Source organism: Candidozyma auris, chromosome 6 (genome assembly GCF_003013715.1).
Source record: "Candidozyma auris chromosome 6, complete sequence".
NCBI lineage: Eukaryota > Fungi > Ascomycota > Pichiomycetes > Serinales > Metschnikowiaceae > Candidozyma > Candidozyma auris.
The window spans coordinates 430,299-457,014 of NC_072817.1; the positions used below are offsets into that span (position 1 = coordinate 430,299).

Consider the following 26,716-nt stretch of genomic DNA (forward strand, 5'->3'; position numbering starts at 1 on the left):
GGACTAAAAACATCATTGTCTTCGAGCCTAAGATGTATAGTCCAGCAATTAACCTACCTTCAGTTAACCTCTTCTACATTCAGTCGAAGTTTTATAGTAGTCAACCTCTTGTCGAAGTCCACCTCTTCTCGTGATCTCGCTTGCTGCTTGTGCCGGTCGCATTTTGCAGCCATTTCTGTGGAACTACCGAAAAGCACGAAGAAGCTCTCCAGTGACTATTCCCTCAACCTAAATTTGAAAAAGCAAATTTTTTTTTACATCACCCTCGTTGCAACCCGTAATCATGACCGCAACCGACATTCTTCTTATCCTTCTTCTTTTTCTGCCTCCAGCAAGCAACTTCGATAACCGCCCACTCGCGCCAGCAACTAGCGCCAGCGCCTGTGGCCAGTGGGCCCAGTGTCTTGTGACTCCAGAAAAAAGGTGCCGAGGGGCCATTTTGCAACCGGGCCATAGTCACAAAAGAACTTCCTTTTCAACAACTGCCATGAATTGAGCACCCAAATCCACTCAATTGAACAAAAAGTCGCCTCCGATATTCATTTTATCCATCAATTCCTAAAAACACCCCTTTGTTCCCGTCCCTTCTCCCTTATCGCATCTCTCGCTGAGGGTCCTGCCTGAGACTTGCCACATTTCCCTCGACCCTGTTCTCCCTCGATCTCCCTCGCTCTTTTTCACCTACTCCCTTCCACCTGTTCTTCTTCTCGCCAACCCTTCAACCTCCAACTTTTTGCCATGTCCGCTCCAGAAGAGTCCTTTGATTTCAACAGCGCCCCTGCCAAATCTCAGCCAGCCAAAACTACTCCTTCTTCTTCTTCCTCTGGCTCCTTGTCTCCCTGCTACGTGCTCACTTGGCAGGACCCGGTGCTTACGGGCAAGATCTTCGGTGGCATTGTCGCTGGCCTTATCTTGCTCAAGGTCAATGTCATCAGCCACGTGTTCTACTTGTTGTACCTTGGTCTTTTGGTTTCTGCTGCTGCTGAATACGTGGGCAAGTTGGTCACCGGCCAGGGCTTTGTCACCAAATACACCGCCCATGCTCCCTCCTACTCCAAGATCATCAATGAGTCCGTGTTGCCTGCCGTGGGCAAGTTTGCCACCTGTTTCGAGGCCAAGGTGCAGAGAATTGTGTATGCTCAGGATATCGAGTTGACCTTGAAGGCCGCCGGAGTGTCGTACATATTGTACTTCATCACCTCCTTCTTGAGCTTGTACACTTTGGCCTTCGTTGGCGTTTTGGTCGCCTTCTCCTGGCCTCCTTTCTACATCAGAAACAAGGACCAGATAGACGCCTTGGTGGCCCACTACACCAAGCTCTTGAAGCAGAAGACTAGTGAATTGACTTCCCAGGCCCACAAGTCGGTGGCTCCTCACTTGAACACGTTGGCCAAGAAGACCGGGCCCGTGGGTGACTTCATCTCTTCCAAGTTCCCTACCAGAACAGCAGGCTCGACTGTGAACGCTTCTAAGGACACCTCGTATGCCACCGGCTCCAAGGCCGACCCTGTGGCCGTCGAGAAGCCTCTTGACGGTGCTGGCTCTGCCGCTCCTACTGCCCACGCTACCGGCTCTTCTTTCCCCTCGGTGCCATCTGCCGCTCCAACCGGTGTTGTCGCTGAGGACGTCGAGCCTGCTTCCAACACTGGCGCCGAAAAGGCTACCGCCTTGTAAATAGCGCTATCTGGTGCTTGCTTGCCTGCCTACTTGCCGATCATGTTTTTGTACTGTATTTTTTTTATTATGTGCATGTTGGCTCCTCATTTAGTTTATTTATGACTTGCTGGCGATACCATCCCTCAGCGATGGCATCGCCCTTTAGCAATCACTTGTCCATGTAGATTCAGCGTTATACTCTCAATCACAGTCTTGTGGTGTAGGCAAGCGCTCAAAACACGCCACAAACTTGTCTCCTTTGTTCCTTGCCACTTTCTGTCCCTCCTCAGTTGAGTTATACATCAACTCCACACACTTATCCTGATCTTCCCACTCCTTTGATTTTCTCTCGAACATTGGGTGCTCCTCCAAATGCTTCACCATCCATTCGTGCAAATCCTTAACGTCTGTGATCATGTACACAATGCCCCCTTCTCTCAAGACATAGGCGTACTCTGTTAGAAGGGTATTTGTGATGATCCTGGCCTTGTGCTTTCTTTGCTTGAAGTGTGGGTCTGGGAAACAGAAAAACATCTTCAGCAATTGGCCCTTGTGAAAAAAATTGGGAATGAACTTCATTGCGTTTCCCCTCAACACGGCACAGTTCTGATACTCATTTGTATCCTGATGATTCTCTCTCAATGCTATTATTCTGTCTTCAACGTACTGTGTCACTTGGACTCTGATCTCCATGCCCAAACTCAATACTTCGGGATATTCTTTTGCTAGCGTTATAAGAAGACCACCGTAGCCACAGCCAATGTCGGCGATCTCCACCTGCTTCCTCATCTTCTGGGTCTCCTCATCATAGAAGTGTGGATACAACTTACTCCAGTCCATACTGTCTGGGTCCAGCGGGTACTCCAAGGAGTGGTCCGAAAACGGATTCGAGTGTGCTCGTTGCCTATAAAATCTCTTTCTAGGCATCTCGGCTACGTCGTAGTCCGGCAGGCTCTGGTTGTTGAACTTGACCTGGTTTTTCTGCTTGGCCATCTCTCTCACCTCTTGCTTCTTCTCTGTACGCTCTCTTCTTCGATTCTGCCTCTTGCTGCTCTCGTATTAAAGCATTTCTCTCTTTTCTGATATTTCAGCTTCGTTGGACATATTGGTGAACAAGTTGGTGGTGATATGCTTTTTCAGGAATCCGGCACTTTGTCTGATGAGCATCTCTAACGTAGAGTAGTGCCAGGGAGATGAAGGAAAAAAAAAAAGAAAAAGGTGATAGAATCCGATATCAGGATGAGTTGCTTCAATGAAGGTTGTTTAAGTTGATTTACTCGAAGTATGTCTATTTTGTATAACTAGTTGCGGCTGCAAAATCTCATTAGTGGAGGCATAGATTTACAATGATGTTACTTTTGTGCTCGCAAGCCAAACTACTGTGAAGTTTATTTACACTTCTAATCACCTTAGTGTCGCCTTGCTTAAAGCCTATTTACAATGCAAGATATTCTACTCCTCCTTCTCTTTCTTCTCCTCGGGATCAATATCCTTCCTTCTCTGGTCCAAGGTCAAGTACAAGTGAGTTCCAGCAGACTCCAATGTCCTCACAAGACCAGCACCACCCAAAATGGTCAATACACCAGCAAGCTGGCCCTGTAACTGCTCCTTCGAAGGTAACAGCTTAAACTGGTCCACCTCGGCCACATTGTAAATGTTCAGCTCAATCCTGGCACCAAGAAGGAAGAGCTTTTCGTTTTGAGCCTTCAAAAGCTTGACCACACTTTCAACTACCGGTGGATTACACTCCTTAATGGTGATGATGGCAGTGGGGCCGCTCAAGAGTGGTGCCAATGGGTGCTTGACATTTTTGTTTTTCAACGTGTTCTTGTGCAAAGCAGGGTCTTCCTCGTGAGCAGACCGAAGGTAGACGTTGTAAAGAGAATTTCTCAAGTATGTCATAGTCACTCCCAACTTTTTCAATTCCGATCTCACCTTGACGGTATCATTTTTCACCAAGTTATTGTGATGCACGTAGAGAACAATTTGATTGTTGTCGTTCAAGTATTTGTAGTAGTCGATCAAAAAGGTTTTTCTCGAAAGTGGATGTTTGGTAGTTTTCCTTTGAAGAAGGGCCTCATTTGGATCCACCTTGGCTTGGGCAGTTGCTTGGAGAAGTCTTGTGGATGTGGACAAGGACTTGTATGCAAAAGGAAGTCTCAGGCACAATGGCGCTGAAAGCTTAGGAATGGCCAGACGAAGGCTCCCCACAAAAGAGAGCGAAGCAAGCCTCATTTGAATCCGATAGTCCTAGTTGAAGATCAAAGGTTTCAGGTATCCTAGATTTTCATCTCACTCTTTTTTAGTGGGGGCACGACTTAGAAGTGGTAGGTGAGACTCTTTTCAAATTTGGTCGGGAGTCAGTTCTTTCTTTTTTATTTTTTTTTACCCTTTTTCTTTTTTGATTTTTGGTCGAAATTTCCATACTCTCCAGTTTTTTGTGTCAATGGGCGTCTCCATAACTCTCACGTTCTCGGGCACTTTGTGAAATTGGTATAAGCGCTCTCTGCCCGTCCCTCACAGAAAAGCCAAAGAAATATAAACGCTTGAATTTGTCTATGACACAGCTTCATGCAACTGAGTCCCATCAATATTCGCTCTCTACTTGAACTACATCTGTGGGTATAAAATCCCCGGATAATCTTTCTCGTACACTCTATCTACCTGAGTTATGCAGACTCCTCTCAACTCGCTGTCAAAATCATCAATTGCCTAACCCCTCATGATTTAGCTTAAATTCGGGATCAAGCGCCCATACGTTTCATTTTATTTCTTACCGTACTTTTAGTTCTCTATGCCTTGGTCCCGCCGAGAAAGTATACACGAAGAATATCGACTTTGCAATTTCCGACATAGATGCGCATATCAACTACAGCTCATCCCGTCGTGCATTGCAACACCTTCCATGTCTGAGGCGAATTTCAAGGAATTCTTGGGCAGCTTGGTTGACGCTGCTCTGAATGAACCTCAAGTAAAGAAGCGAAAAGGGTCGCCTACAACCAGGGAGGACAACCACAATGAGTCGACCTTTGGATATGCTCAGATCAATAAGCTTGAGCACTGCGGGAGGATGCTCCAAAAGTACATCCACTTGGTTGTCGAAGAGGCTCCCACTCTTGAAGACTTGGATGAGATATCCAAAAAAGCTGAACTAGACGATTTCACCAGGTGTGAGGCCAAGGGCAATAAGCTAGTGAGAATGGTTGCAGCCCTCAAGACCAATTACAAGAAGAAGAAGATACCTATCTTTAATGAAATCTTGGAAGAGAGTATACAGCCGCCCACAGAACGAACTGCGTCGTTGACCCTTGAGACACCCTTGGGAAGCTCTGTTTCTAAGCATGAAGATAATCCCACGCTTTCTTTGACTTTACCCAAAATCGAGGATCCTCAGCTTCAGGCTCGTGTTTTCCAGCATAAGTCAATGTCTGCCAACAAAACATATTTGGACGAGAAAGAGATTGTCAGCCAGCACAATGAGCGTTTGGAGTTCTTGGGTGACTCTGTGCTAAATACAATGGTGACGAAGATATTGTATGAGAGATTTCCTTACGCAAAAGAAGGCCAGCTCTCTCAGATGAGAGCCACGCTTGTTTGTAACAAGACTTTGGCAGAGTTCTCCCAGGCATTCAACTTTCATCGCCTTTTGCGCTGTAATATAGACGAAGAGCATCTTCGTGTTGGCAAACAGAAAGTTTACGCCGATATCTTTGAAGCATATCTTGGTGCTCTCGCTATAGAGCGTGGCTTCGATCTCAAAGAAGTTCAAGACTGGCTTTCAAGCCTCATGGATAAAAAACTCCGCAAAATGGGCAAGGAACTAGAAAAAACCCAGCCTATCAACAGAAACGCTAAGGCTGAGCTCTATGCCATGGTGGGTTCTGCATCCATGCATCCACAATACGTTCCTGTTAATAATGGTAATAATGGTGACGTCAGCGGTGAAAACACAAAGTTTACGGTGCACTGTGTCATGGGGCTGGATATCATGGGTGAAGGTGAGGCGCCTAACTTCCGAGATGCGGGTCTTCGTGCTGCAATGGCTGCTCTCAAAAACAAACCACTCATGGAGAAGTACAGCCGTAAGCGGGCAGAAACTGACCGTTCTATCACTGTGAGCAAGGGATCCTTTAAAGATACCTTCTCTGACTTCCCACTTCTTGCTACAGATTCGATCAAGTCCAATAAGTTTGCAAAGAACGAAGCCTATGCGTACTTCGGCAAAGCAGTGGGCATCGCTCCCACTTATACCACAACGTCAGAAGGTAACCTATACAAGGCAGAATTCAAAGTGAAGGACCACACCATAGCCATAGCTCACGATGTATCTAAGAAAAATGCCGAGCACCGTGCGGCTGTCGTTGTTCTACAGAACAAAGACAAGATTGACGAATTCCTACGATGGTTGGATTGATGCGTTCGAAGTGATCGCATTACTATCTTCGGTCTTCTTGCAGATAATCAAAGGGGGTGGTCTATTTATGAGCTAGTTTATTCAGTTTCTCATTCTATCAAAGATGTTTATAGACACGAAGAGTCAAAGACCTTCGTACATTACGTGCTAGCTTGGGCAAGTTCTCTGTTTGCAACGTCTGTGATTAGCTCTATAATACTCTGTTCATTATCACATACATAAACCAAGTCAGATCCAACTTGAGGACTTTAAATCAGATCTCAAGCTTCCCTCATTTCACTGATATGACCTATCCATTCTCGTTGGAATTGCCTCGACGAGTCTTTGATCGCTATAATTACCATAAACTAATGGCTGCGAAAAAGGCAACTCCACCGCCAATTGCCAACTAGACCATAACTACACCCTGATAGAATATCTGTTCACAATTACAAACATTAACACATCTCTTTCTTCCCCTCCCCATCTACTCCTCAAAAAGCGTTCACCATGAATTTCTATTTGCTCTCAAAAGCTCTGGCCGCCACTTGTGTCACAAGCTCAGCTACAGCAGACGGCCACTTCGTCGATAGTGCCAAACTATTGAAGCATTCACCGATTCTTACTTCCTGCTACTTTGCTAAAGCAAACCTTTCCATAGTCCCCTCCGAAAGGCTGCTCAGCGACACAGACCACCACTGTGTCAAGCATGTTAAATTTCCCTTTATGGAGTCCTCTGGTCGATCGTTCGCCGACTCGAAAGCACGAGTGAATGCCCAACACCACTTGAAAGACTCTGCCTTTTCTTTTATATTTGAATTTGGTTTCATTATTCGTCTCTTCTTTGGGGGTATTCCAATCGATACTCCCCAACGTGTTTCACGCAGTGTTGGAAACACGTTAACCAGGGTACCTCCTAGCAAAAGGAGCCCAAAAGTGCTCTACAATCCTGATTTCGTCCAAAACGAAATTAACTTTACTGCCCATCCCTTCTACGCCCCCTTCTATCGTGTGGATCTCTCATTGATCTCGAGCTTGGCTAAAACTAGGCTAGCCTCAGCCAAGCATTACAAAAAGAGTGTGAAATTTTTTAAAAACCTCGAGAGCTGTTGCCTTTCCCAACCAAAAGCAGCAAGAGTATCTTTTGCACCTAGCCCAGTGAAACAAAATTTCATCACTACTGAGCCGCCAATTCTCGTTCAGTCGCTTCCTTCTTCTACATCTACCAAGAGTGCGCTCAAGAAGTCACCAGGGCCGAGTGCTCTTCCAAGGGTCGAATGGCAAGAGGTCAATTTTGCTGGCTTTTACAAGCTTGTGGACAAAATATTTGCTGTGCTTGAAAATGAAACAGACAGCGCAAGTTTCAACGCCAAATTGAACTCGCTCTATTCAGTGCTCTTGCGAGAGGTAGTACTGAAAGTAAAGGCCAACTACACTGGCTACGGCAACAAGCTTGATCATTTGAGAAGCTCTGTGTTATCCGTACATGGCAATCTTCGAGGCTTACACAACGAGTTGGAGTGTATTAACGATGAATATGAAAGTGGAGAGTCAATTATTTTGAGACTTTGTAGCTTCAAAAAGAGATTGACGCTAGCCAGCAAGCTGTTCAGCAAATCTTCTCTACACTTTGCCATTGCCACCAAGGAGGCCAAGAAGGCTCAAGCTTTATTATTTGAAGACATAGTCAAGTGCCAGAAACTTTGTCACAAGGTCCATTCTTGTCAAGCTGATGTGATCAGCTCCTTGACTTGCAACTCCGATGCACTTCCGGGGGCAATCCGTTTTAGCAAACAGACTTCTTTCATTCATCAGATTAGACCTCAGCCAGTGACAGAAAGGTTTGTGAACTTGTTGGATGATACCAATTTTTCTCTCAATACGACCGAGATGTTGTTGAAGTCGCTCAAAAACGTCTTCGGACAACTTCTGTGGATCGCTACTCTCGCCAATCAAGTCCAGAATCCTCTGCATGTATAAAACCATACGTAATCTTTAATCGAAATAGACGAACAATTCTGATTGTCTCATGTAAGGTAGAGTTGTTCCATCGGGCCTCATGTGGCAGTTTATAAAAACTTTTTTTTCTTTTTTTTTGTTTGAAGGTTGACAATTTGATTGAAGTGCATTCAATATGATCAAAATATAAAGTATTTCTTCAATCGGCTTTAAACATGAGAAAAGGCGTAAACTTTTGCTTCCTTGTACTAGTCTCTTGCATACTACAGCCCCTATTTAGATCTATTCAGATATAAAGACGATTAACCACAGATTAGTGTTGAATTCATGTTACACCACGAGGGGCCCCATTAGACTATTATCTTGACAACTTCATCAGGGGAAACTCACTATTTACAGTCTATTTTCTCATAATAAATAGGCGGTTTGTCACAAAAAGCTTCACGAATTATCTAATTTCGTATTACAACTTTATTAGTCTAACCGCAATGATTATTGGGATTAAATTTGACACTAATACAAATCTGATATATTGTTTCATGCTTCCGTTGCTTCCTATATTCAGGCAACTTGTCCGAGTGGTTAAGGAGAAAGATTAGAAATCTTTTGGGCTTTGCCCGCGCAGGTTCGAGTCCTGCAGTTGTCGAACATTATTTTTTTTTTGCCAATCTGTTGAAGCAAGTCAGGAACTAACTTCTTGTCCCAAAGACATTGCTACACTTCTGTTTACACTAGGGAACCTACCTAAAGTAAAATTTATACATTTACTTTTTGTTTCAATCAACGCCCAAGTCAAAAACCAAGGGATACTCTGTTTATTCACTTGCCATGTTCCTCGCAGGCTGATAACGCGTTCGCAGTGTCCTTGTCATGAAGAGTCGTCACCACTGCGATTGTCTGCCCGACTACAACTGCAGTTCAACGCTATGATCGGATTCACCTCGCGTTGTCTCTCAACTATATATATCTGTAGAATTCCCCTTAAATTCAAAGAAGAAAAAAAGTATAGCCAAAGCGTCTAACATGGAGCTCTCGATGTGGGCCAGCTGCCGAAGTGGAATCCTGGAGTTGGCCCTTGGGACGCTGTTAATTGGCCTTATTTCCTGGCAAACCTGGCCGGAGGCGACGTACGTTTCCACCATTGCTTGCGAGAGAAGCACAAGTGTCGTAAGAGGTCGCTAAGCCAGCGTCTTATGCCCAGATGACCGGTGGTCGGCCCCAGATGGGTCTGATGAAGAAAGTACGGGAAACGCCGATGGATTCGGTAATGGTGTTCACGGGCCGATATCTGAACACGATACAGTGGGTGCCGATCATTTCGGGCGTGACCAGGGAAACCACGTAATAGTCTTCGGAGGACGGCCAGATAAAGCCCATTCTCGGCACACCTCGATCTCAAGATCTGAAAATTCTCGCATCAGTCGGTTGGAGGGACGTCTAATTCGAACTGATGTAGAGAGAGGGTTTCGTGTAGTATCTCAATGGCTTGTCCATCGATCAAAAGGCTGCTGCTACCGTCCAGGTTGGTGACGACGGGCTGAGCAAACTTGAAATCGTGGTCAACAATAATGAGTGCTACACGGGCATCCTGGATTTCGAGGTTGTGTGGTAAGAGCCAATTGCAGCCAGGAACTCTGAAAGTGACAGCAACCATACTGGAGAACGTGGGGGCCGTCACTGAAGAGAGGCTGGTAGGTGCGGATCTCAACAGTCTGGTTAGCTGGAGAGATTGGCAATAAAGCTGAGCCAAAGTCCCAGTAGCCCACGGCGTTGCTAAGAAAATAACGATGAGGGGGACCCTTGGGAGGCTTGCCTGGTACAGCCAGGCATTTATTCCACCACGGTGAGTCTAAAGTGGTGGAATACAGGAAGCACGAGGGATCTGTTTGGACAAGGAGGTACACGATCAGGCGAAGCGGTTCATTTCCGTTAGTACTACGGCTAGCACGTGTTAGCTGTGTTGGTACTTTATTCCCTAGTGTAAACCAGGTACTAGCGGTTTTTAAAGCTATATCATCGACAGACGCGGTCCAGCGTCGAATTTCACTGTTAACGACTCGTCATGGTTCTAACATCGTTTACAATAGTGAATATACTATCGTCGCCGCTAATTAGTGCTAACACAACGGTTGCAAAACGTAAAGTTCATTTCAAAGCATATTTACAAATTCTTATCCTACTCCCACACGATGTGAGCTGAACCTAACTGAAATTCACTGAACATTAATTCTGTTTAGAGAAGAAAAATAGAAATAAAGAATAAAATTGCCGTAATATATCTTAGCGTGCTAGCTTAAGACCCTCTCCGTGTAATGTCTTGTCTCTGGTGCGAAAAATGTATGGGCATCTCATCGCAGCCAAAAAAGTTACTCTGGTGCTTCAACCTTTCAACCAAACTACTAGACACAAAACGCCCGAGATGCAGTTGACGGTCCACCAGGATGACGCTAATATGCTCCTTAGCGAGAAAAACATCCTCTCGGAGCCTGTGTTGGACAAATACAGAACAGCAGGACAAATTGTGCAGACGACCCTCAAGTACTTGATCCAGCTCATCAACGACTCGTACCACTTGGGCAAAACTGAAAGACCATATAGTTTGCAAGAGCTTTGCGTTCTCGGAGACTCGATGACCCTGAAATTGCTCAATAAGTCGTATACGAATACGGACAAAGTCAGAGAGAAAGGTTTGGCCCATCCAGTGACAATAGATGTGAACGAGTATGTGGCCAACGTGTCTCCCGAGTTGGACTTGCAGCAGCATTACACTTTTTCGCCAGGCGACGTGGTAACGATTTCTACAGGTGCCCATATTGACGGGTACACGGCGTTGGTGTCTCACACAGTGGTGATTTACCCTCCGGGCGTGATGATCGACAACCAGTTAAAACCCGAGGGACCACTTTTGGGCCCTAAAGCTGACTCCATGGTGGCATCATATATTGCTACAGAAGCTACCGTTGCTCTTTTGGGGCTTGCATTGACGCCGGAGAAGCTTTCTGTGGTTCCAGGGTTGAATGGTGCATCCAACATCACAGGTGCTCATATTAGAGAACTTGTCGATGGCATTGCCGAGAGTTTTGGATGTGTGGTTGTACCCGGTTCCAAGGTGAGAAGAATCAGAAGGTTTTTGGCGGGCCAGGCTGAAGGTATCGTTGCAGAGAGAGATTTTAAGGGTGTAGTGTGGAGTGAAAGTGACCAAGAAACCAATCTCTTAAAGAAGACCACTAACGACCAGTCGTTGATTGTTCACGACAATAAGGAGGCTGCACACTCTACACAGACTTCCCTGGCCATCCCGTCTGACGAGTTTGTTATTGAGGCTGGCGAAGTGTACAACATAGACATAAGAATGTGTTCGGTCAGAAACCTTGAGAAAGGGTTGGTCACCTTGGAGGATGTGGACGACTACAAAAATGAGATGGCTAGGCAGACAATTCATATCCGTGATTTTGCCATCACTCACCTGTTGAAGTTGAAGTCTGCCAGAAAGCTTCTTAACGCTGTGGACAAAAACTTCTCCGTTTACCCATTCAAGCTTACGTATATGTGCGAGTCCTTCCCCGTTGACCATGAGTCTGGTGACGCTGTGAAGCAGCTAGAGGAAATCAAGAAGGAGATTAAGGTCCACAGATTGGGTCTTAGCGAATTGAGCAACAGATACTTGACCAGAGCCAAACCAGTGCAAAGAGTGAAGCTGATTCCTTTACTGAAGATTCTCACCACAGACAACAAGACGGGTAGACACGGCATTGACGCTACCAAATTGACTCTACCTGGCAGAGAAGTGCCGTTGCCGGCTTTGGGAGTCAGTGCGCTCAAATTGAAGTCTCTTTTGAAGCATGGCTCGATTGCTGATGCTATTTCCAGAGAGTCTACCACCATTGTGTTGAATAACGCCTCATCGAACAATGTTGTGCGTTTGACAGGAGGTAATCAAGCATTCAAGCCCTCGTGGGTTCACTCGCAGTTCCAAGTTGGTGGCCTCATCCAGCCAACCGTGGAGGCCTTGAGCCAGTTGGTGCAAGACAGCAGGTTTGGTATCAAGATTAAGGAGATACAGCCGTACAAGTTGAACGAGGAGGTGTTGCATTTGACCGAGACGATGCAGTTGGACTAGATTGTACTATAGAGACATAATACGACGAGATAAATCAAGGCATTCTGCAGGGGAAAGGAAGCATGTAGTAAGCAAAAATTCAGTAACGATGAAGAAGACTTCGGTCGTGAGTTATACCCGGATCATTGCTTTACCGAGTCCATGAGAGATTGTGGACATCGAGAGAGCACAGCTCCATAGGAAGAGTTGCAAAAAAGTGTTGAGAAAGATGAAGATCCACCAAAAGAAGTCATTTTTAATATCGACAGATTCCCCAACTGCTTTGCTTGTTTGCTGGAACTGAGCAGATCTACGTCTATCAATTGCTGCGAAACTGCACCCTCTGCTATTGCGAACTCGTAAATGGCTGCAAATCAGGAGTGGCCAGTGAAGAAGATTTAAATGCAAAGACGATCGACACTCAGATAGATGAGTACTTTAATAATGCAATCGTTTGGGCGATATCACGTAACATAATTGAACAACTTTTTTTGCAGATATTTGCAGTTTTTCAGTGGGGTTAACACAAATTTCCCTTTAGTTGAATCATGTTCCGCTAGTACCACAGGTCGACTGCAATTGACACGTCAAAGCTAGAGCCGAAGCTAAAATGGCGCTTCTCACTGATGCAACTTCACCTCTCAAATTATAATATTTCGTGTAACTTGCATTCCTCTTGACGTTCACTCTCCACTATCTAAGGGAACGAATGTCGCGGAAATGTCGCACTCGCCATGTTTAGGGAGCTCTCGGAGGGTCCACGCCGGGCGAAATGACAGTAGAATTCGTATAAAACCCGAATAAAAGCAATCAAAAGGTTATCGCTTTTTGCCCTTATGTCACAGGATCTGCATACCAATTGCCTTTAAAGTGCAATTACGGGGGGGATCTCGAACTCCCGCCACGCCTGTGGTGGGTTGACTTTTTGCTCCTGTGCCTACACAGAACACTAGGAAAAAATTGAGCGTGGGAAAAAAAAACACCTTTCTGAACCTCACTAATCGATCCTTCTTTTACCAATCCCATTAAAGTATGTATAGATTCTGAAGTCTTGAAAGTAAGAATACGTGAAGGAGATTTTGCTGAATTCAATAGGTAGTATTATCCACTTTTAAACTCAAATGAGGAAATGATGAAAGGGTCGTGAAAAGACGTGATTGTCGTTGACAATGGCAATATCATGAAGATAGGCAAAACAAGTGAAAAAGATTAAGGAGAATAAAGAAGAATATTATGGCCTGGCTGGTAATGAAAATATTTGAAGTGAACATTTGACAATTCGTCTCATTGGCTTCGCTGGGCTCTCTCTTGAGTCAATTTTGGGCGGCGCCCCCGAGTTGCTAGGTTCTTATAGCCGAGGCAATACAGTTGAAGCCCAAGGGCAATTGTACAAGTCAGGGTGCTTAACTCAGTGACACGTGTTGAACACTAATCCCTTTGATCCATCGCTATAACATTTTGGTTCTTCAGATCAAAGTTCACCTGGATCAGGTGTCGTTTCATTTCCGTGGACGCGACGTGCCGGGGAGCAAGTGACGCAAACGGTGGTGGTGATTTGATCAAAATAATCGTTTATTCTAACTTTTTGAATTAAACTTTTTTATCACTGCTTATCGTGATGGCCCAGGACAACCTCGTAAATTGTACTGGGTACCTCTCGCTTGTTACTTGCTAGCGTTTGCCTATCTTGGCTGAGCACTAACGTTTTCGGTTGTTTTGTTCGCGCCCGCCCTGTCAGGACGCTCCGAAATTACCCAGCCAGTGATTTCTACTAAGGGATCAGATATACGCGATACAACAGCGCTGACTGATCTGCTCGGAAATGTCTACATTCTTTTCAATATCATTCACTGATCTGTTGTTTCAATCACCCGACAGTGAGCTTCTCGTGCCGAATATTCACGCATTTCGCACCAACAGGGAGGTCTCCCTCAGTGTCACCCTATACAGCACTTATGTCAGAATCTAATGTATGGTGGATAAACCCGTGCACCCGACACCGCCATACCTAGACACGACCAGCGCCCGCACCTCTCACGTCGATTTTTTTCTGGTGACCTGTTTCTTCATTGTCAACAAAAACCTACCGACCCAAATTCACATTAAAACCTAATCGATCCATCCGATCTCAATTGTCCGAGTCCTTCTTCTTTCCGTTACTGTTTCTGCGTTTCAAGCTGTTCGGAAACTCTTCTGTTACTAACCCCTGCCTTAGAATTTTATTGATTCCTTTCGAAAATGCCCGCCTCCCGTGAAGACTCCGTCTACCTTGCCAAGTTGGCCGAACAAGCCGAACGTTACGAGGAGATGGTTGAAAACATGAAGGCTGTCGCTTCTTCTGGCCAGGAATTGTCTGTCGAGGAGCGTAACCTTTTGTCGGTTGCCTATAAGAATGTCATTGGCGCTCGCCGTGCTTCGTGGAGAATTGTTTCCTCTATCGAACAAAAGGAGGAGGTCAAGGGTAACGAGCAGCAGGTTTCCTTGATCAGAGAGTACCGTTCCAAGATTGAGGCGGAATTGACCAAGATTTGCGAGGACATCTTGTCCGTCTTGTCCGACCACTTGATCTCGTCTGCCCAGACTGGTGAGTCCAAGGTGTTCTACTACAAGATGAAGGGTGACTACCACCGTTACTTGGCCGAGTTTGCCGTTGCCGAGAAGAGAAAAGAGGCTGCCGACTTGTCGTTGGAGTCCTACAAGTCTGCTTCTGATGTTGCCGTTACCGAGTTGCCACCAACTCACCCAATCAGATTGGGATTAGCATTGAACTTCTCTGTTTTCTACTACGAGATTTTGAACTCTCCCGACAGAGCATGCCATTTGGCCAAGCAGGCTTTTGATGATGCCGTTGCCGACTTGGAGACTCTTTCTGAAGACTCTTACAAGGACTCCACTTTGATCATGCAGTTGTTGAGAGATAACTTGACCTTGTGGACCGACTTGTCAGAGGCTCCAGCACAGCAGGAGGAACAACAGCCAGCAGAGACAAAGGCTGAAGAAGAGTAGAGAGCTCGTTGCAATGAGGCATCAAGATAAACGCAAATTCCCACAAAGTTTTTTTTATCCATTCTCCTTTCCTGTTCTTGTTCAATTCTCTGTCTTTGTAACTTATACTTTATCCTCCGTTCTCCCACGTGCTGCTAGAGATTTGAGAGCCGGTGGATGTCTTGAAAATTGAAGAATGAGCCAATTAGGGGAGTGTGAATATGAGCCAATGCTTAAATAATAAACGAAGCAAGAAAACATCTAAAGGCCGAGAGACGATGTCTTGAGAGTTGTAGTTAAATAAGATGAGAATTGATGGCAAGTAGGTAGCATTCGCTTAGAAAGCAAATCCTACGTAGTTGCCTCCAGTAGGCGACACGAAGATATAAAGACGATGCAATTTTCAGGATCTCAAGTTACATAGAGATAGCCATCCACGGTCAAAGAGAAAGAGGCCAAGTTCAGCATTCCTCGGTGATACTTCACCATCTACATGTCTCACTGTAAGCCACTCACTTCAGCCTCATCTCTGATTGGCAAAAGAAAGCAAAAAGTACTTGTCAATCAAAACCCCTCAACTCGATAATCTTCTCCTCTTGTGTGATTTTTCTCTGTACCGTTGACGACCAGCTGCAAAGTGATGACCCAGTATTGTGCTATTGGACAAGTTCAAAGTCACAGCAGCTGATCTTCACAGAAACCAGATCAAGGAAATGACTCTAAGTCTGGCCCCTTACTCTAAACAAACTAGATAATAGTTGATCGCCCTTGCGTCAGAACTAAACAAATAATGACTGTGATACGTAACTTTCGTAGCCATATGTTCGTAGCCTACAACAGGTGCTCTTTGGGGCGGTATTCTCAACTCAGTTATGAAGATTGCATAAATATTCGAGGACCCAATTCCTCAATTCAACGAGCAACTTGAGTCATTTGGCAGGTAAGTGACGATAAACTAACAGCATTTCGTAGTCACTACAGGCATGTTCGAGCTGAAACTAATGGGACAAATGAGCAATCTTTTTCGTATTACTCAGCTAGAAAGTGCTAGGGCGCTCACTGGAACTGAAAATCAGCAAGGATCAGGAATAAACCGACAATTTGTGCAATCACGCTACTAGTTCAGGCGCCCTTGGAATATTACAGTGGTGTATAGCCATAACAAGCTTACAAATCCGAATATACGAAACATGGGAACACTTCAGCATATTCTTGTGGCCTGGCTGCACTGTATGTTATTTCCGCAGGTTAATCGTTACTCTGTCAGTTCGTCTGCTAGTACTCTAGTAACGGTGCATAGTGAGGCACAATGAGAAAGAGACTGGCCACCACGACAACAGCATTAGGATCAGATTTCCAATTGGTAGACTCCACCCGTCTCTTCTTTTCGTTTATCATGTCGTACAAAAAATTCCTACCAAATTCACCACCTTAATTACGGTTTGCCGGCCCCTGCCTTTGCCGCCTGCCGGACGCGTGGGAGTGCACCAAGTATCGAAAAACAGTGTTGTCAACAACTACACCATCAACACTTTGCCAATGCCCGTTGCTGAACCCGTGGGAATCTCCAACTTAGCCGATCAAAGGTACAAAATCGTGTCGAACCAGGGCGCCACGTTCACCCTCATGGTGGCGGGTGAGTCTGGTTTGGGCAAAACAACGTTCGTCAATACCCTTTTCCAGACAGCATTGAAGGACCACGAGGACCCAAACGAGAGACATAATAAGTTCACCAGCTCGCACCAGACGGTGGACATCAACATTGTGAGGGCCATTTTGGAGGAGAAAAACTTCAAGATTCGCTTGAACGTCATCGATACCCCTGGTTTTGGCAACAACGTCAACAACTTGGACTCGTGGACTCCAATCATCGATTTCATTGACGACCAACACGAAGCGTACGTGAAGCAGGAGAAACAGCCCTATCGTAAGGAGAAAAAGGATTTGAGGGTTCACGCGTGTTTGTACTTCATTCGTCCCACCGGTCACTCTTTGAAACCTTTGGACATTGAGATTATGAAGCGCTTGTCGACGCGAGTGAACTTAATCCCCGTGATTGCCAAAGCTGACACTTTGTCTCCTTCGGAATTGGAGCAGTTCAAGATCAGGATAAGGGACGTGATCGAAGCCCAGGACATTAACATATACACTCCGCCAATGGACGTTGACGACCCAGCTAGTGCAGAGCACTCGAAGCAGCTCATTGAGGCCATGCCGTTTGCTGTGATTGGCTCGGAAGAAGAGGTGGAAGTGAGCCCTGGCAACTTCGTTAGAGGCAGAAAGTACCCATCGGGTGTAGTCGAAGTGGAGAACGATAGACACTGCGACTTCAAGAAGTTGCGCTCCTTATTGTTAAGAACGAACATGTTGGACTTGATCTTGTCCACGCAAGAGATCCACTTTGAGACCTTCCGCTCGTTGAAGTTGAGTAATTTGAACGAAGAAGGCGGTTCTGGCGAGAATGGTAGTGCCTCCATTAAGAAGCCTCGTCGTTTGCACAACCCCAAGTTTAAGGAAGAGGAGGATGCATTGAAGAAGTTCTTCACAGAACAAGTGAAGGCCGAGGAACAAAGATTCAGACAATGGGAGACCAACATCGTCACCGAGAGAAACAGATTAAACCAGGATTTGGAGGAGATGCAAGCAAAGTTGAAGGGTTTGGAGGAGCAAGTGAAGAAGTTGCAATTACTGAAAAAGTAGGTACGGCTACTATGACTATCAATAGCACTAGGGATACAATACATGTTTAAATCAAAGAACCAGCGGGGAGCACGAAACAGTCAATGCCAACATGGATTTGTCTTTGACTTCAACGACTCAGTGACGCAATGTGGGCGCCAACTCCTCTGATAAAGGGCCTCCTCTCTCAGCTGTCACCCTAGAGAAGGATTACAAAAAATCGACGAATCAGTGGTTTTGAAGGGAGTCCTACGCCTAGCAGAAGGATCTCAAGAACTATCTGTATTGAAGGCAGAAGGAGACACAAAACTCAGCCAATGTAGCGGAAGCAGAATGAACAGAAGTAGCGACCTTCAATTTTGACTTTTGCAATGACAAATGAGGCAACACCTGGCGGGAGTTGGTTACTACATCGGTGCAGTTATTTTTACTAACAAGTCGTTCTTCTACGAGCCGCTCAGTATCATCTTCTCTTCGCCAGGCAGGACACAATTTTTGACCGTCAACTACAACACTTCTTCTCCAATGCCTCCCATTAGCCGGTGAATCTGATACAATCCATATACTTGGTATCAGAAGAACATTAATACCCCAAGGATTTGGTGAGATTCAAAAGCCACACCTTATCGATGTTCAAATTGCGGAGCAGCTTTTCTGGCCACCTGGGGCAAACTCGAAACAAGACCGGGGTAAACTTATGGCATGATGGCGAGAGGACCTTTTGCAACCACCTGCACAGATAATGGATACCCAGAGTTTCTTCAGATTCCGACCTGGTCCTTGGATTGCCACATATACAAATGAAAGAGACGATAGAATATATACGATTTGAACTTGTTGAGCTCAATGGACCTGATATTTCTTGTCGTCATGTGGGGGTGCTTTATTATCTGGACGTTGGAATGCATCGATAAACCGAGGCTTTCTGTCTCATAAAAACATCTTTATCCAAAAGGAAATTACTGATCATCTCTGAAAATCAATTTTGAGTCTAATAATCAGGTGAAGCTTGTCAAGCCTGAAAACATTGTATGAAGTTAGTGAATACCACCTCTCTTGAGGATACAAGGTCCTGCATCATCAACACCATCTGCTCCTACTCCTCGCTCTTAACCAAGCTTCACTCGCCTACTCCGTTCCAAGCCAGTCCACAATGACTGAGACCGCTAGCTCAGAACAGCCGTCCAAGCAGTTCAAGAGAAATTATGTGGCTTGTTTAAATTGCCGTGTGAGGAAAGTCAAGTGTGATCTAGGAGACCTCAAGAAGCCCAACAGCAAATGCGCCAGGTGTGAACGAGAGAGACGTGATTGTGTATTTGTTGAGTCAAAGAAGCGGAATTTGCAAAGACTACGTATAGCGCAATTGCAAGGAAGCAAAGATGCCGTTTCTGGTATTCATGGCTCGCCTACCATGTCGCTGACTTCGAATGGTAATACTCCGGCAATAACCGCTCATCCCTCGGGTACTCCCGACAGCAAGGTTACAACTGATACAGAACCCTCAAAGCATTTTTCAACTATGGATGGTCCTTTAGCCTTTCTTGCAAATGCTGCTGGTAAGCTTGCATCTGCAGACGAACGAAACAGGGTTGATAGTCGTCACATGTACGGTCAGCTACAGGAATCGTCTCCGTTTCCCGTCCTGAGTGAGAGATCCAGGCTTCTTGGCCAGCCTAATAGTCGTTCTGTGATTGTGCTGCCTGTTGCTTCGAAAGAAAGTGCAAACGGAGAGTATTTTCATCGAAAAGCATCCTTGCCCAACAGTTATATGGCTCCACCGATGGGTAAATCAGCCACCGTTCCTTCGTCAGCTCCTGCAAGCGATCCCCCAAGTGCATCCATCGATGGCGCAGGTTCCCAGTGGCCATCTTATTTCAGTCGACCTGAGAATCAATCTCAACGTTTGACGATGCCTCCAGCTGAGTCCGAAGCTGAAATACGGCCTCGAGGAACCCTGGATTTGAACTCTATCGTCTATATAGGTGAAGATGGTATCCTCACAGCAGACGAGGCTGCATACTTTATTGAGATGTTCTTCACCACAATGCATCCTTTCTTCCCACACATACCCCAATTTTTGCATCTGCCTTCTGTGTTGGCGGGCTACCCTATTCTCCTTTGCGCTGTTCTCACTATTTCGTCGAGATACCACTCCCTTAATCGCACCACCGCAGATGGTGTTCCTAAAAATATCGATGTTCACGACAGACTTTGGCTCTACGTTCAGCGGCTCATCTCACAGACTGTGTGGGCCGAAGCAAGCACAAGATCCATAGGAACAGTTTTTGCGTTCCTTCTCTTCACAGAATGGAATCCCAGAGCTATACACTGGCGGTGGGCAGACTATGCCAATAGGAATGATGACCCATGTGATACGGCAATGTCATCACATCCTCTAACGTACGCATCATCAGTGGCTGAAGCAACTTCAGATGAACCTGCTGGATTTGGGGCCACCCGTCGCTCTTATAGAATGGCCTGGATGCTCATTGGTTCTGCGGTGCGTTTAGCACAAGACACTGGTTTCATGGAAGTGAGTTCCAAAACCTTCTTAGCCACCCACATTGCTGAAATGAACAGTGTCATGAACATGAGTCGGCGAAGTATGTTGGGGGCATCACTCGCTGACGTTGAGCTCGATCATGAGGATATTTCCGAGGTCGATATGGAATCAAGAGAAGACAACGAGTACAAGGTTCTCAAGATGACGGAAGATGAACAAAAGAGAGTCTCATCGGAACATGTGCTATCGTTCACCAGACCTCAAAAGGCTCAGATTGAAATACTTCAAATCATGTCTTTGAGTCATGAATCTCTATATGGCTACAAAGCTCCTCTCGGTTCCTTGAATCAGCGTCAAAACCTAGCTGTCCTCAATATCATCAGCCCAATGATTAATAACTGGGCACGAAAATATGGAGACTTGATGACTATCTCGACAAAGACGGTTCGAAAATTCAATGTCAATGACTACAACTCATTCGACCCAGACGCCGCAAAGACACTCGCTGCATACATTCAAGCTGAATCTTTTATCTTCGAATATAACTACGCAAAGCTTTATGTTTACTCCTTGGCCTTGAGTCCCTCTTCTAAAAATACCCAACAGTCAAGTGGAAAAGTCAACTTAAAGCTCGACGAAATATCGAAGAGCGCTAAATACATCAAGCAAGCCTTCGCTGCAGCAAATGAAATTTTACATATGGCTCATAGAGTTCACAAAGTGAATATGCTTCGTTTCATGCCGGTTCGATGGGTGACAAGAATCGTGCGTGCTGTTGCATTCATCGTTAGATGCTACTTGACCATCACCGCTCACAAATCTTCAGCTAATGATGAGAACGCCTCGGGAGTAAGTAGCGACAATCTCGATGCTACAATCCTATCGCTTTCCTTGATCTCGGTTCAAACAATTGTGCTGAGTATTCAAAAGGCTGCTGTCACGCTAAGAGATTGTTCTCCAGATGAACTTCATCTCTGCACTAGATACTCCAACGTATTGATGTTCTTATGTTCAGAAATGAGAAGCAAGCTCAAGCAGTCTGGCGGAGAAGACGAAATTGATAGTAGCAACTTTCGTCCCCAGAAGAGCGAAGATGGACTCAAATTAAAGGAAGAGGATGGCCAGCTTGGGTTTCAACCGCAGACGATTCCGCAAAGTTACGCAGATTACACGGGTCCTAGCCAAGAGGTTGGTCAAGTTCCATCTTCCTTCGGAGAGTCATCGCAAGCTCCAAATAGTGATCTCACATACTTAGCAAATAGTGAGCTCATGGAATGGATCATGAACAATCGTGACGTGGGACTTGACTTTGTTGGCCCTTGGACAGAGCTTATAGAGCAGCAACTAGAGGATCAGCATTTTGATTTCAACGATGGGCTAAACTTCACCAATCCCTAATTTCATGGTACTCTAATTGATATAATATAGAAATCAGCTATACGTAACCGTAGCCAAGGTTTTCGTAATTCGAATCGATGAATGTGTGCTTGAGAAACTGCTTCCAGAGCACTTCCAAGTCGCTTGGCTTCTTCTTCCCCTCCTGGCCTATCTCTTTCTTGCCCGCTTTCACTGGTTCACCCAAACGTCTACCAAGATCAAGCCACTCACTCACAGTAAGATCTTTCATCGCATAAACATCATCATCAGTGGTATATTCAAGCTCGTATTCGAACTTCTTCTTGCCCTCATTGAGACCCACTAAATCCAAGTAGTATTGAACGTAGCGCTCGGGTGTAAAAAGCTGCCTATTGTAGGCTGGTCCGAGAGGCAAGTCTTTTGGCATCTTTGGAGGTATTGTTTTGTCTTTCCTGAACGCATCGACCTTTTTACTAAATGTGACGAATGGGTCATGATATTCAATACCGTCGTCAGAGTCAAGCAAGTCTTCGATACCGGCAAAGAACAAATCCCATGCACCGTAGTCAAGGTTTTTAGTTTCATGCAAATCAGTGATGTTGTATTCCCATACTCTTAAGCCTGGATTGAATGTGGGCACCACACTAGCAGTAACATGAACAACCGCATATCTTTCGGATAGCTTCCCACATTTCTTTTCCTTCTTTATATCTGCGTACATGGTCTCTCTAAAGGTATTCATGTAATCTACCTTTCCCTTTGGAACGCCTGCCTCAATATGAATATCCGAGGAGAAGTCAAAGTGTCCCCGTGGAACGTCAAGGGAGTCATGATGGATAGAAGAATCAAAATTCTCATAAACTTTTTCAAGAGAGAGCGAATCTTCATCTTCATCTTTCTCAAAAGTGGCAAATTCACTTTGTTTCAAAAGTTCCTTATACTTCGATTCAAAAGAGTCATAAGCCATTTTTGCGTCGAGCGGTGCAAAGTGATCGATATTCATATGACCGTAGAGGCCTCCAATGATGATGTCTCTGTATTCATGCACCCACATTATGTACTTACGAAGACAGGAAATGTCGTAGTTCTTGGGTGTTGGGGGTACATGGCCAGTGAGCCAGACTTTCATGTCTCTTCTTCTCAACTCCTTCAAAACGTAACCCAACCACTTGAATATCTTGTAGCCAGGATCTTTCTTTCTGTCACAGCTGTCAACAAGAGGATTCGACTTGAACAAGTACAAAGTATTGATGGAAAGTACTGCCAATTGGCCAGGAATGACTTCCTGAAAAAAGTAGGCCCCTTTGTTGAAGATGTGAAATTGGGGCTGTGGTATGAACTGCCTCCAAATTTTAAAAAACTCTCTTGTTTGAAGAGTAGGGCCCTCAGCGAACAAATTGTGCGGGTAGACGTCGTTATTTCCGAGCGATGGAATAGGTAAGACGTCGAATTTCTCGTACATAATCTTAGCAATCTTCGCGTTCGAGTCGAATATATCCTTCTCGAATCTAGGGTAGTTTCTATCGTTGTCGTGACGAACGTTGTCTCCGGTCCAGACAATGAAGTCGATTTTGTCTTTCAAGTTATCTTCAACCCAGTCGATCGTCCTGTAAACAAGCTCCTCTGGGGAGTCACAGCCCAAAATTGCGTCGCCATACCTGCTTGCTTCGCCCTTACCTTCATGACACTGCTCTTCGATGGACAGTCCCGGCTTATAGTACGGGTCCGGATGCAAGTCGGTCAAATGGAGAAACCTTCCATGGATGAGTTTCTTTTCACCAGTCATAGGATTCTTTACCTCCACAGGATTCTTTGGGGTCAATCCAAGTCTTTTTAAATCATCTTTGGCCTCAACCGAGAGCTCCAACTCTCTATACTCCATTAAAAGCTCACGATGAACCGCCAAGGCAGTGGAGATTGGATCACGAAATAGAAGAAGCACACATGAAGCAGCCAATAGAAGCGAAAGCGTCACGGAATACCCACTCAGGCGATTTTGTCTCTTTTGGACGGCTGCCATACCAAAGAGCTCCTGAGGAAGTAGGAACAAATGTAGTTGCAACCGAGATTCCACTGATTGGTGTGGAGGTCACGTGCCAGAAAGATATGGGGCGAGAAGTGAAATTTTGTACTTGGCGGATGTAAACATGACCGAAGATTGCACTTCTGACAGTGGTGTATCCAGCCCACTGCCTCAGTTTTGGCTTATACCCACCATAAAAAACCTCTTCGGTATGGGATCACATGTACAACGTGCTACTCTGCGATGTGTGGAAGTACGCCATGCAGGGCCGTTGCTGGATATTAGCTGGAGAAGTAGGAATTCTCTGTAGGTGAAAGCATGATATGAGACAAACTGCAATATCATAGTAGTGCATGACTTTTTGGTCTCTTTCAGCATAAAACTGAGATTCGTTCTGACTTCAGGAGTCAAATTGCGGTTCAATAAGATGTAATTAAACCAGAAATGACTACTCTGATGAATTCAGGGAAAAGCTCCACCAGGCTTTATTCTAATTCTTCGATTGATCCTCATACTATACATAGTATCTAAGGAAATGATAACCTGCGCTATTGAAATAATTTGTTTCCCAAGTAGCTCAAGACGCAGTGAAGCAGACGAAGAAACAGCGTTGTCTGCAAGCCAATGCAATCACAATTATTCTAAGAACACTAGGTTGAGAAAGACTTCGACAAATGTCCTTTAGTCTACAACCCGCTAAAAAAGAGACTTTTTATGTATTTTTTTGCAGGCTGATATAAATTCATATCGCCCAAAGATTTCTGCAATTCCTGTCAGAATGGCTGCGAATTGCGAATTGCACACTACGCCTGGTGAGTCCATCGAAAGATCCACGACAAACACTACTAAATCACGGGCTAAAGAAAACGAAATAGGCTGCAATCAATCTAGCAGAGACTCTGGTAAACCTATAACTCATCTTGAAATCCATTGACCGCACGCTATTTCCAAAATAGTCACATACCAGATCTCGCCTCCCGCAAACCGTGAACAAAACATTGCCTGTTGGCTTGCGTTGGCCAGACGCCAGTAATACGCGAAATTACCTGCATTGGCAAACTGAAAGCGATGCTCCTATTATGCTGTGCAAGCTGGTGTCCTCGATGGGGGAAAACCTTCCACAAAACGCGAGAACTTTGCGCTGGACCCACGCACGTTAATGGCATGCCTCAGGTAAACAAACTCCTGCGACCGGTAATGATACACTGGGGAAAACGTATGTAAAGAAAGAAGAGTACAAACTGAAATCAAAAAAATACTGTCAATTAAAGAAAGAAGGTCAATTGACGACCAAAAATTCACGATCAGAGTTACCTTGGCCCCTATTGTCTGGGCCAGGGCCATTTTGTTCGCGGTGCACGCTCAGACCAGTGAATGTAGGCTATACGCCAGAGTCGCGCTGAAAGGTAAACAAATACCATAATTACTTGCATTGGTGCCTGCAATTTATGGTGGATCAGGCAAGCACATTAAAACACGACTCGATTTCGGTTGTTTTGTCTGCCATGCTGTCAGCTCCATAATCCACGCTTTTAAATACCGCTCCCATCCGCTACATTCCTTTTGGCATTAGTATTTATTCTTTTTTTTTGTTTTCCATTTTTTGAGATCCCATCACCTATATCTTTCCCGTCGCTCATTTATCATATACCGTCATGAAAGTGGAAACTCCAAAAAAGCCTTCGTTGCCTTCCATCGACGCTCTTCCAAAGCAGACAACATATTCACTCCCCCCGTTACTGTCACTCCTTAATCAGCATGATAGACCAGCGTTTCCTGCCTTTGGCGCTTTACCTCCTTCCACGCCTCGCTTCATTCTTCCTCCCAGATCAGTGTCTGACACTTCGTTACCCACCAGCATTCCAGTATACACAAACCCCACATCTACCGCTGTGCTAACGCCTTTGGACACAAATTCAGCTGTAAGCTCCACGCCAGCACTGGGGCCCGCTTCTGCTGCAAACACCTCTGTGGACTCAGAGGCTGACATTTCCATGAACACCTCCATCAACGATTCAATGGTGAAGCCCACCATGAAAAGAAAAGCGGCTTCTACTGTTTCTCCTACAAAGGATTTTGCATTCATTAGCCACTCCCCTGCAACATACCCATCACAAGAACCTTCAATTGACAATGCATCGTTAGCTCGTAGGAAGAGAAGAAGAACCTCTCCTCACGAGTTGGCCATCTTGAACCAGGAGTTTGAGCTTGGCTCCACGCCAAATAAGGTGAGACGAACGGAAATATCCAAGAGAGTGAACATGACAGAGAAAGCAGTCAAGATCTGGTTTCAAAACAAGAGGCAGTCCCTTCGCCGTCTTAAAAGTACAGACAAAGAGATCACAGAGTTGCCCCCTACGCCAGACTCTTCTGTGGTGGTGTCTGCTCCAGTGACTGACACCGCTCCAACGCCAATCGTGGAGAGTACTCCAATCAAACCAAACTTGATCAAATCACATTCACAGGAGCTGGTGAATAAGGTAATGGACCAGCTGTCACCGATCAGATCATATTCCACGCCTTCATTGCAAAAGCACCAGTTCAAGAAGGACAGGCCTACGAAACTGCCATTGCTTTCAAGAATGCTTGCAGCTGAAGATGACAAAGCCTCCGGGAAGGAGAACGGGAACTTGGTGTTAAATCTTACCAACAAGAAACAACCTGACTTCATTCGCTCGGCTCCTGCTGCCGCCTCAAACCAAATGATGACGTTCAAATTAGCACCCTCAACTGCTGGTGCTGTTAACACTCCCACATTCGTAGCTGCTAACAATGCAACTCGAACTAGCAAAAGATCGTCACGTAAACCGCTCGGGGAGATTGACACAAACACAATACCTGCTCCTTCGGCTAAGATGGCACACGAATCACAGTGCGTGCATAACTTGCTATCCTTGAAAAGCGGAAACTATTGAGACGTCTTCATTCCACATATCTCTCTTTAGAGCACATTACGAATTTCATGAGCGTTACAATTAAATGTAGTTCCAGCGAGTTACCCAGATAATTAACATAGGAACTATGAACTATATTATACAAATGATGATATGCCGTTAACTGCAG

The 26,716-nt window shown here is 45.3% G+C and overlaps 11 protein-coding genes and 1 non-coding gene across 12 annotated transcripts; 9 read left to right on the plus strand and 3 right to left on the minus strand. All coding sequences in view use genetic code 12, as the record gives it.

The window, feature by feature from the left end:
* Nucleotides 1-738: 738 nt before the first annotated feature.
* Nucleotides 739-1,674, plus strand: CJI96_0004876 (reticulon family protein; the record flags this gene model as incomplete). The annotated part of the gene is made up of 1 exon (XM_054702253.1): nt 739-1,674. One exon carries the CDS (start codon nt 739-741, stop codon nt 1,672-1,674), a length of 936 nt encoding a protein of 311 aa, XP_054558228.1.
* Nucleotides 1,675-1,857: 183 nt separating this feature from the next.
* On the minus strand, nt 1,858-2,649 carry CJI96_0004877 (tRNA (guanine-N(7)-)-methyltransferase; the record flags this gene model as incomplete). The annotated part of the gene is made up of 1 exon (XM_054702254.1): nt 1,858-2,649. The coding sequence occupies one exon, from the start codon at nt 2,647-2,649 to the stop codon at nt 1,858-1,860; it is 792 nt and encodes a 263-aa protein (XP_054558229.1).
* Nucleotides 2,650-3,108: 459 nt separating this feature from the next.
* Nucleotides 3,109-3,891, minus strand: CJI96_0004878 (mitochondrial 54S ribosomal protein uL10m; the record flags this gene model as incomplete). The annotated part of the gene is made up of 1 exon (XM_054702255.1): nt 3,109-3,891. The coding sequence occupies one exon, from the start codon at nt 3,889-3,891 to the stop codon at nt 3,109-3,111; it is 783 nt and encodes a 260-aa protein (XP_054558230.1).
* Nucleotides 3,892-4,561: 670 nt separating this feature from the next.
* On the plus strand, nt 4,562-6,070 carry CJI96_0004879 (uncharacterized protein; the record flags this gene model as incomplete). The annotated part of the gene is made up of 1 exon (XM_054702256.1): nt 4,562-6,070. One exon carries the CDS (start codon nt 4,562-4,564, stop codon nt 6,068-6,070), a length of 1,509 nt encoding a protein of 502 aa, XP_054558231.1.
* A 489-nt stretch (nt 6,071-6,559) lies between these two features.
* On the plus strand, nt 6,560-8,029 carry CJI96_0004880 (uncharacterized protein; the record flags this gene model as incomplete). The annotated part of the gene is made up of 1 exon (XM_054702257.1): nt 6,560-8,029. One exon carries the CDS (start codon nt 6,560-6,562, stop codon nt 8,027-8,029), a length of 1,470 nt encoding a protein of 489 aa, XP_054558232.1.
* Nucleotides 8,030-8,572: 543 nt separating this feature from the next.
* Nucleotides 8,573-8,654, plus strand: CJI96_0004881. The gene has a single exon. It is a non-coding gene; the product is annotated as a tRNA-Ser (tRNA).
* A 1,773-nt stretch (nt 8,655-10,427) lies between these two features.
* On the plus strand, nt 10,428-12,128 carry CJI96_0004882 (uncharacterized protein; the record flags this gene model as incomplete). Its single annotated transcript, XM_054702258.1, has 1 exon — nt 10,428-12,128. The coding sequence occupies one exon, from the start codon at nt 10,428-10,430 to the stop codon at nt 12,126-12,128; it is 1,701 nt and encodes a 566-aa protein (XP_054558233.1).
* Nucleotides 12,129-14,345: 2,217 nt separating this feature from the next.
* Nucleotides 14,346-15,113, plus strand: CJI96_0004883 (uncharacterized protein; the record flags this gene model as incomplete). Its single annotated transcript, XM_054702259.1, has 1 exon — nt 14,346-15,113. One exon carries the CDS (start codon nt 14,346-14,348, stop codon nt 15,111-15,113), a length of 768 nt encoding a protein of 255 aa, XP_054558234.1.
* A 1,518-nt stretch (nt 15,114-16,631) lies between these two features.
* CJI96_0004884 (septin family protein) lies at nt 16,632-17,792 on the plus strand (the record flags this gene model as incomplete). Its single annotated transcript, XM_054702260.1, has 1 exon — nt 16,632-17,792. One exon carries the CDS (start codon nt 16,632-16,634, stop codon nt 17,790-17,792), a length of 1,161 nt encoding a protein of 386 aa, XP_054558235.1.
* Nucleotides 17,793-18,924: 1,132 nt separating this feature from the next.
* Nucleotides 18,925-21,672, plus strand: CJI96_0004885 (uncharacterized protein; the record flags this gene model as incomplete). Its single annotated transcript, XM_054702261.1, has 1 exon — nt 18,925-21,672. One exon carries the CDS (start codon nt 18,925-18,927, stop codon nt 21,670-21,672), a length of 2,748 nt encoding a protein of 915 aa, XP_054558236.1.
* Nucleotides 21,673-21,709: 37 nt separating this feature from the next.
* On the minus strand, nt 21,710-23,650 carry CJI96_0004886 (PPN1 endopolyphosphatase family protein; the record flags this gene model as incomplete). The annotated part of the gene is made up of 1 exon (XM_054702262.1): nt 21,710-23,650. The coding sequence occupies one exon, from the start codon at nt 23,648-23,650 to the stop codon at nt 21,710-21,712; it is 1,941 nt and encodes a 646-aa protein (XP_054558237.1).
* Nucleotides 23,651-25,308: 1,658 nt separating this feature from the next.
* On the plus strand, nt 25,309-26,568 carry CJI96_0004887 (uncharacterized protein; the record flags this gene model as incomplete). The annotated part of the gene is made up of 1 exon (XM_054702263.1): nt 25,309-26,568. One exon carries the CDS (start codon nt 25,309-25,311, stop codon nt 26,566-26,568), a length of 1,260 nt encoding a protein of 419 aa, XP_054558238.1.
* Nucleotides 26,569-26,716: the final 148 nt, after the last annotated feature.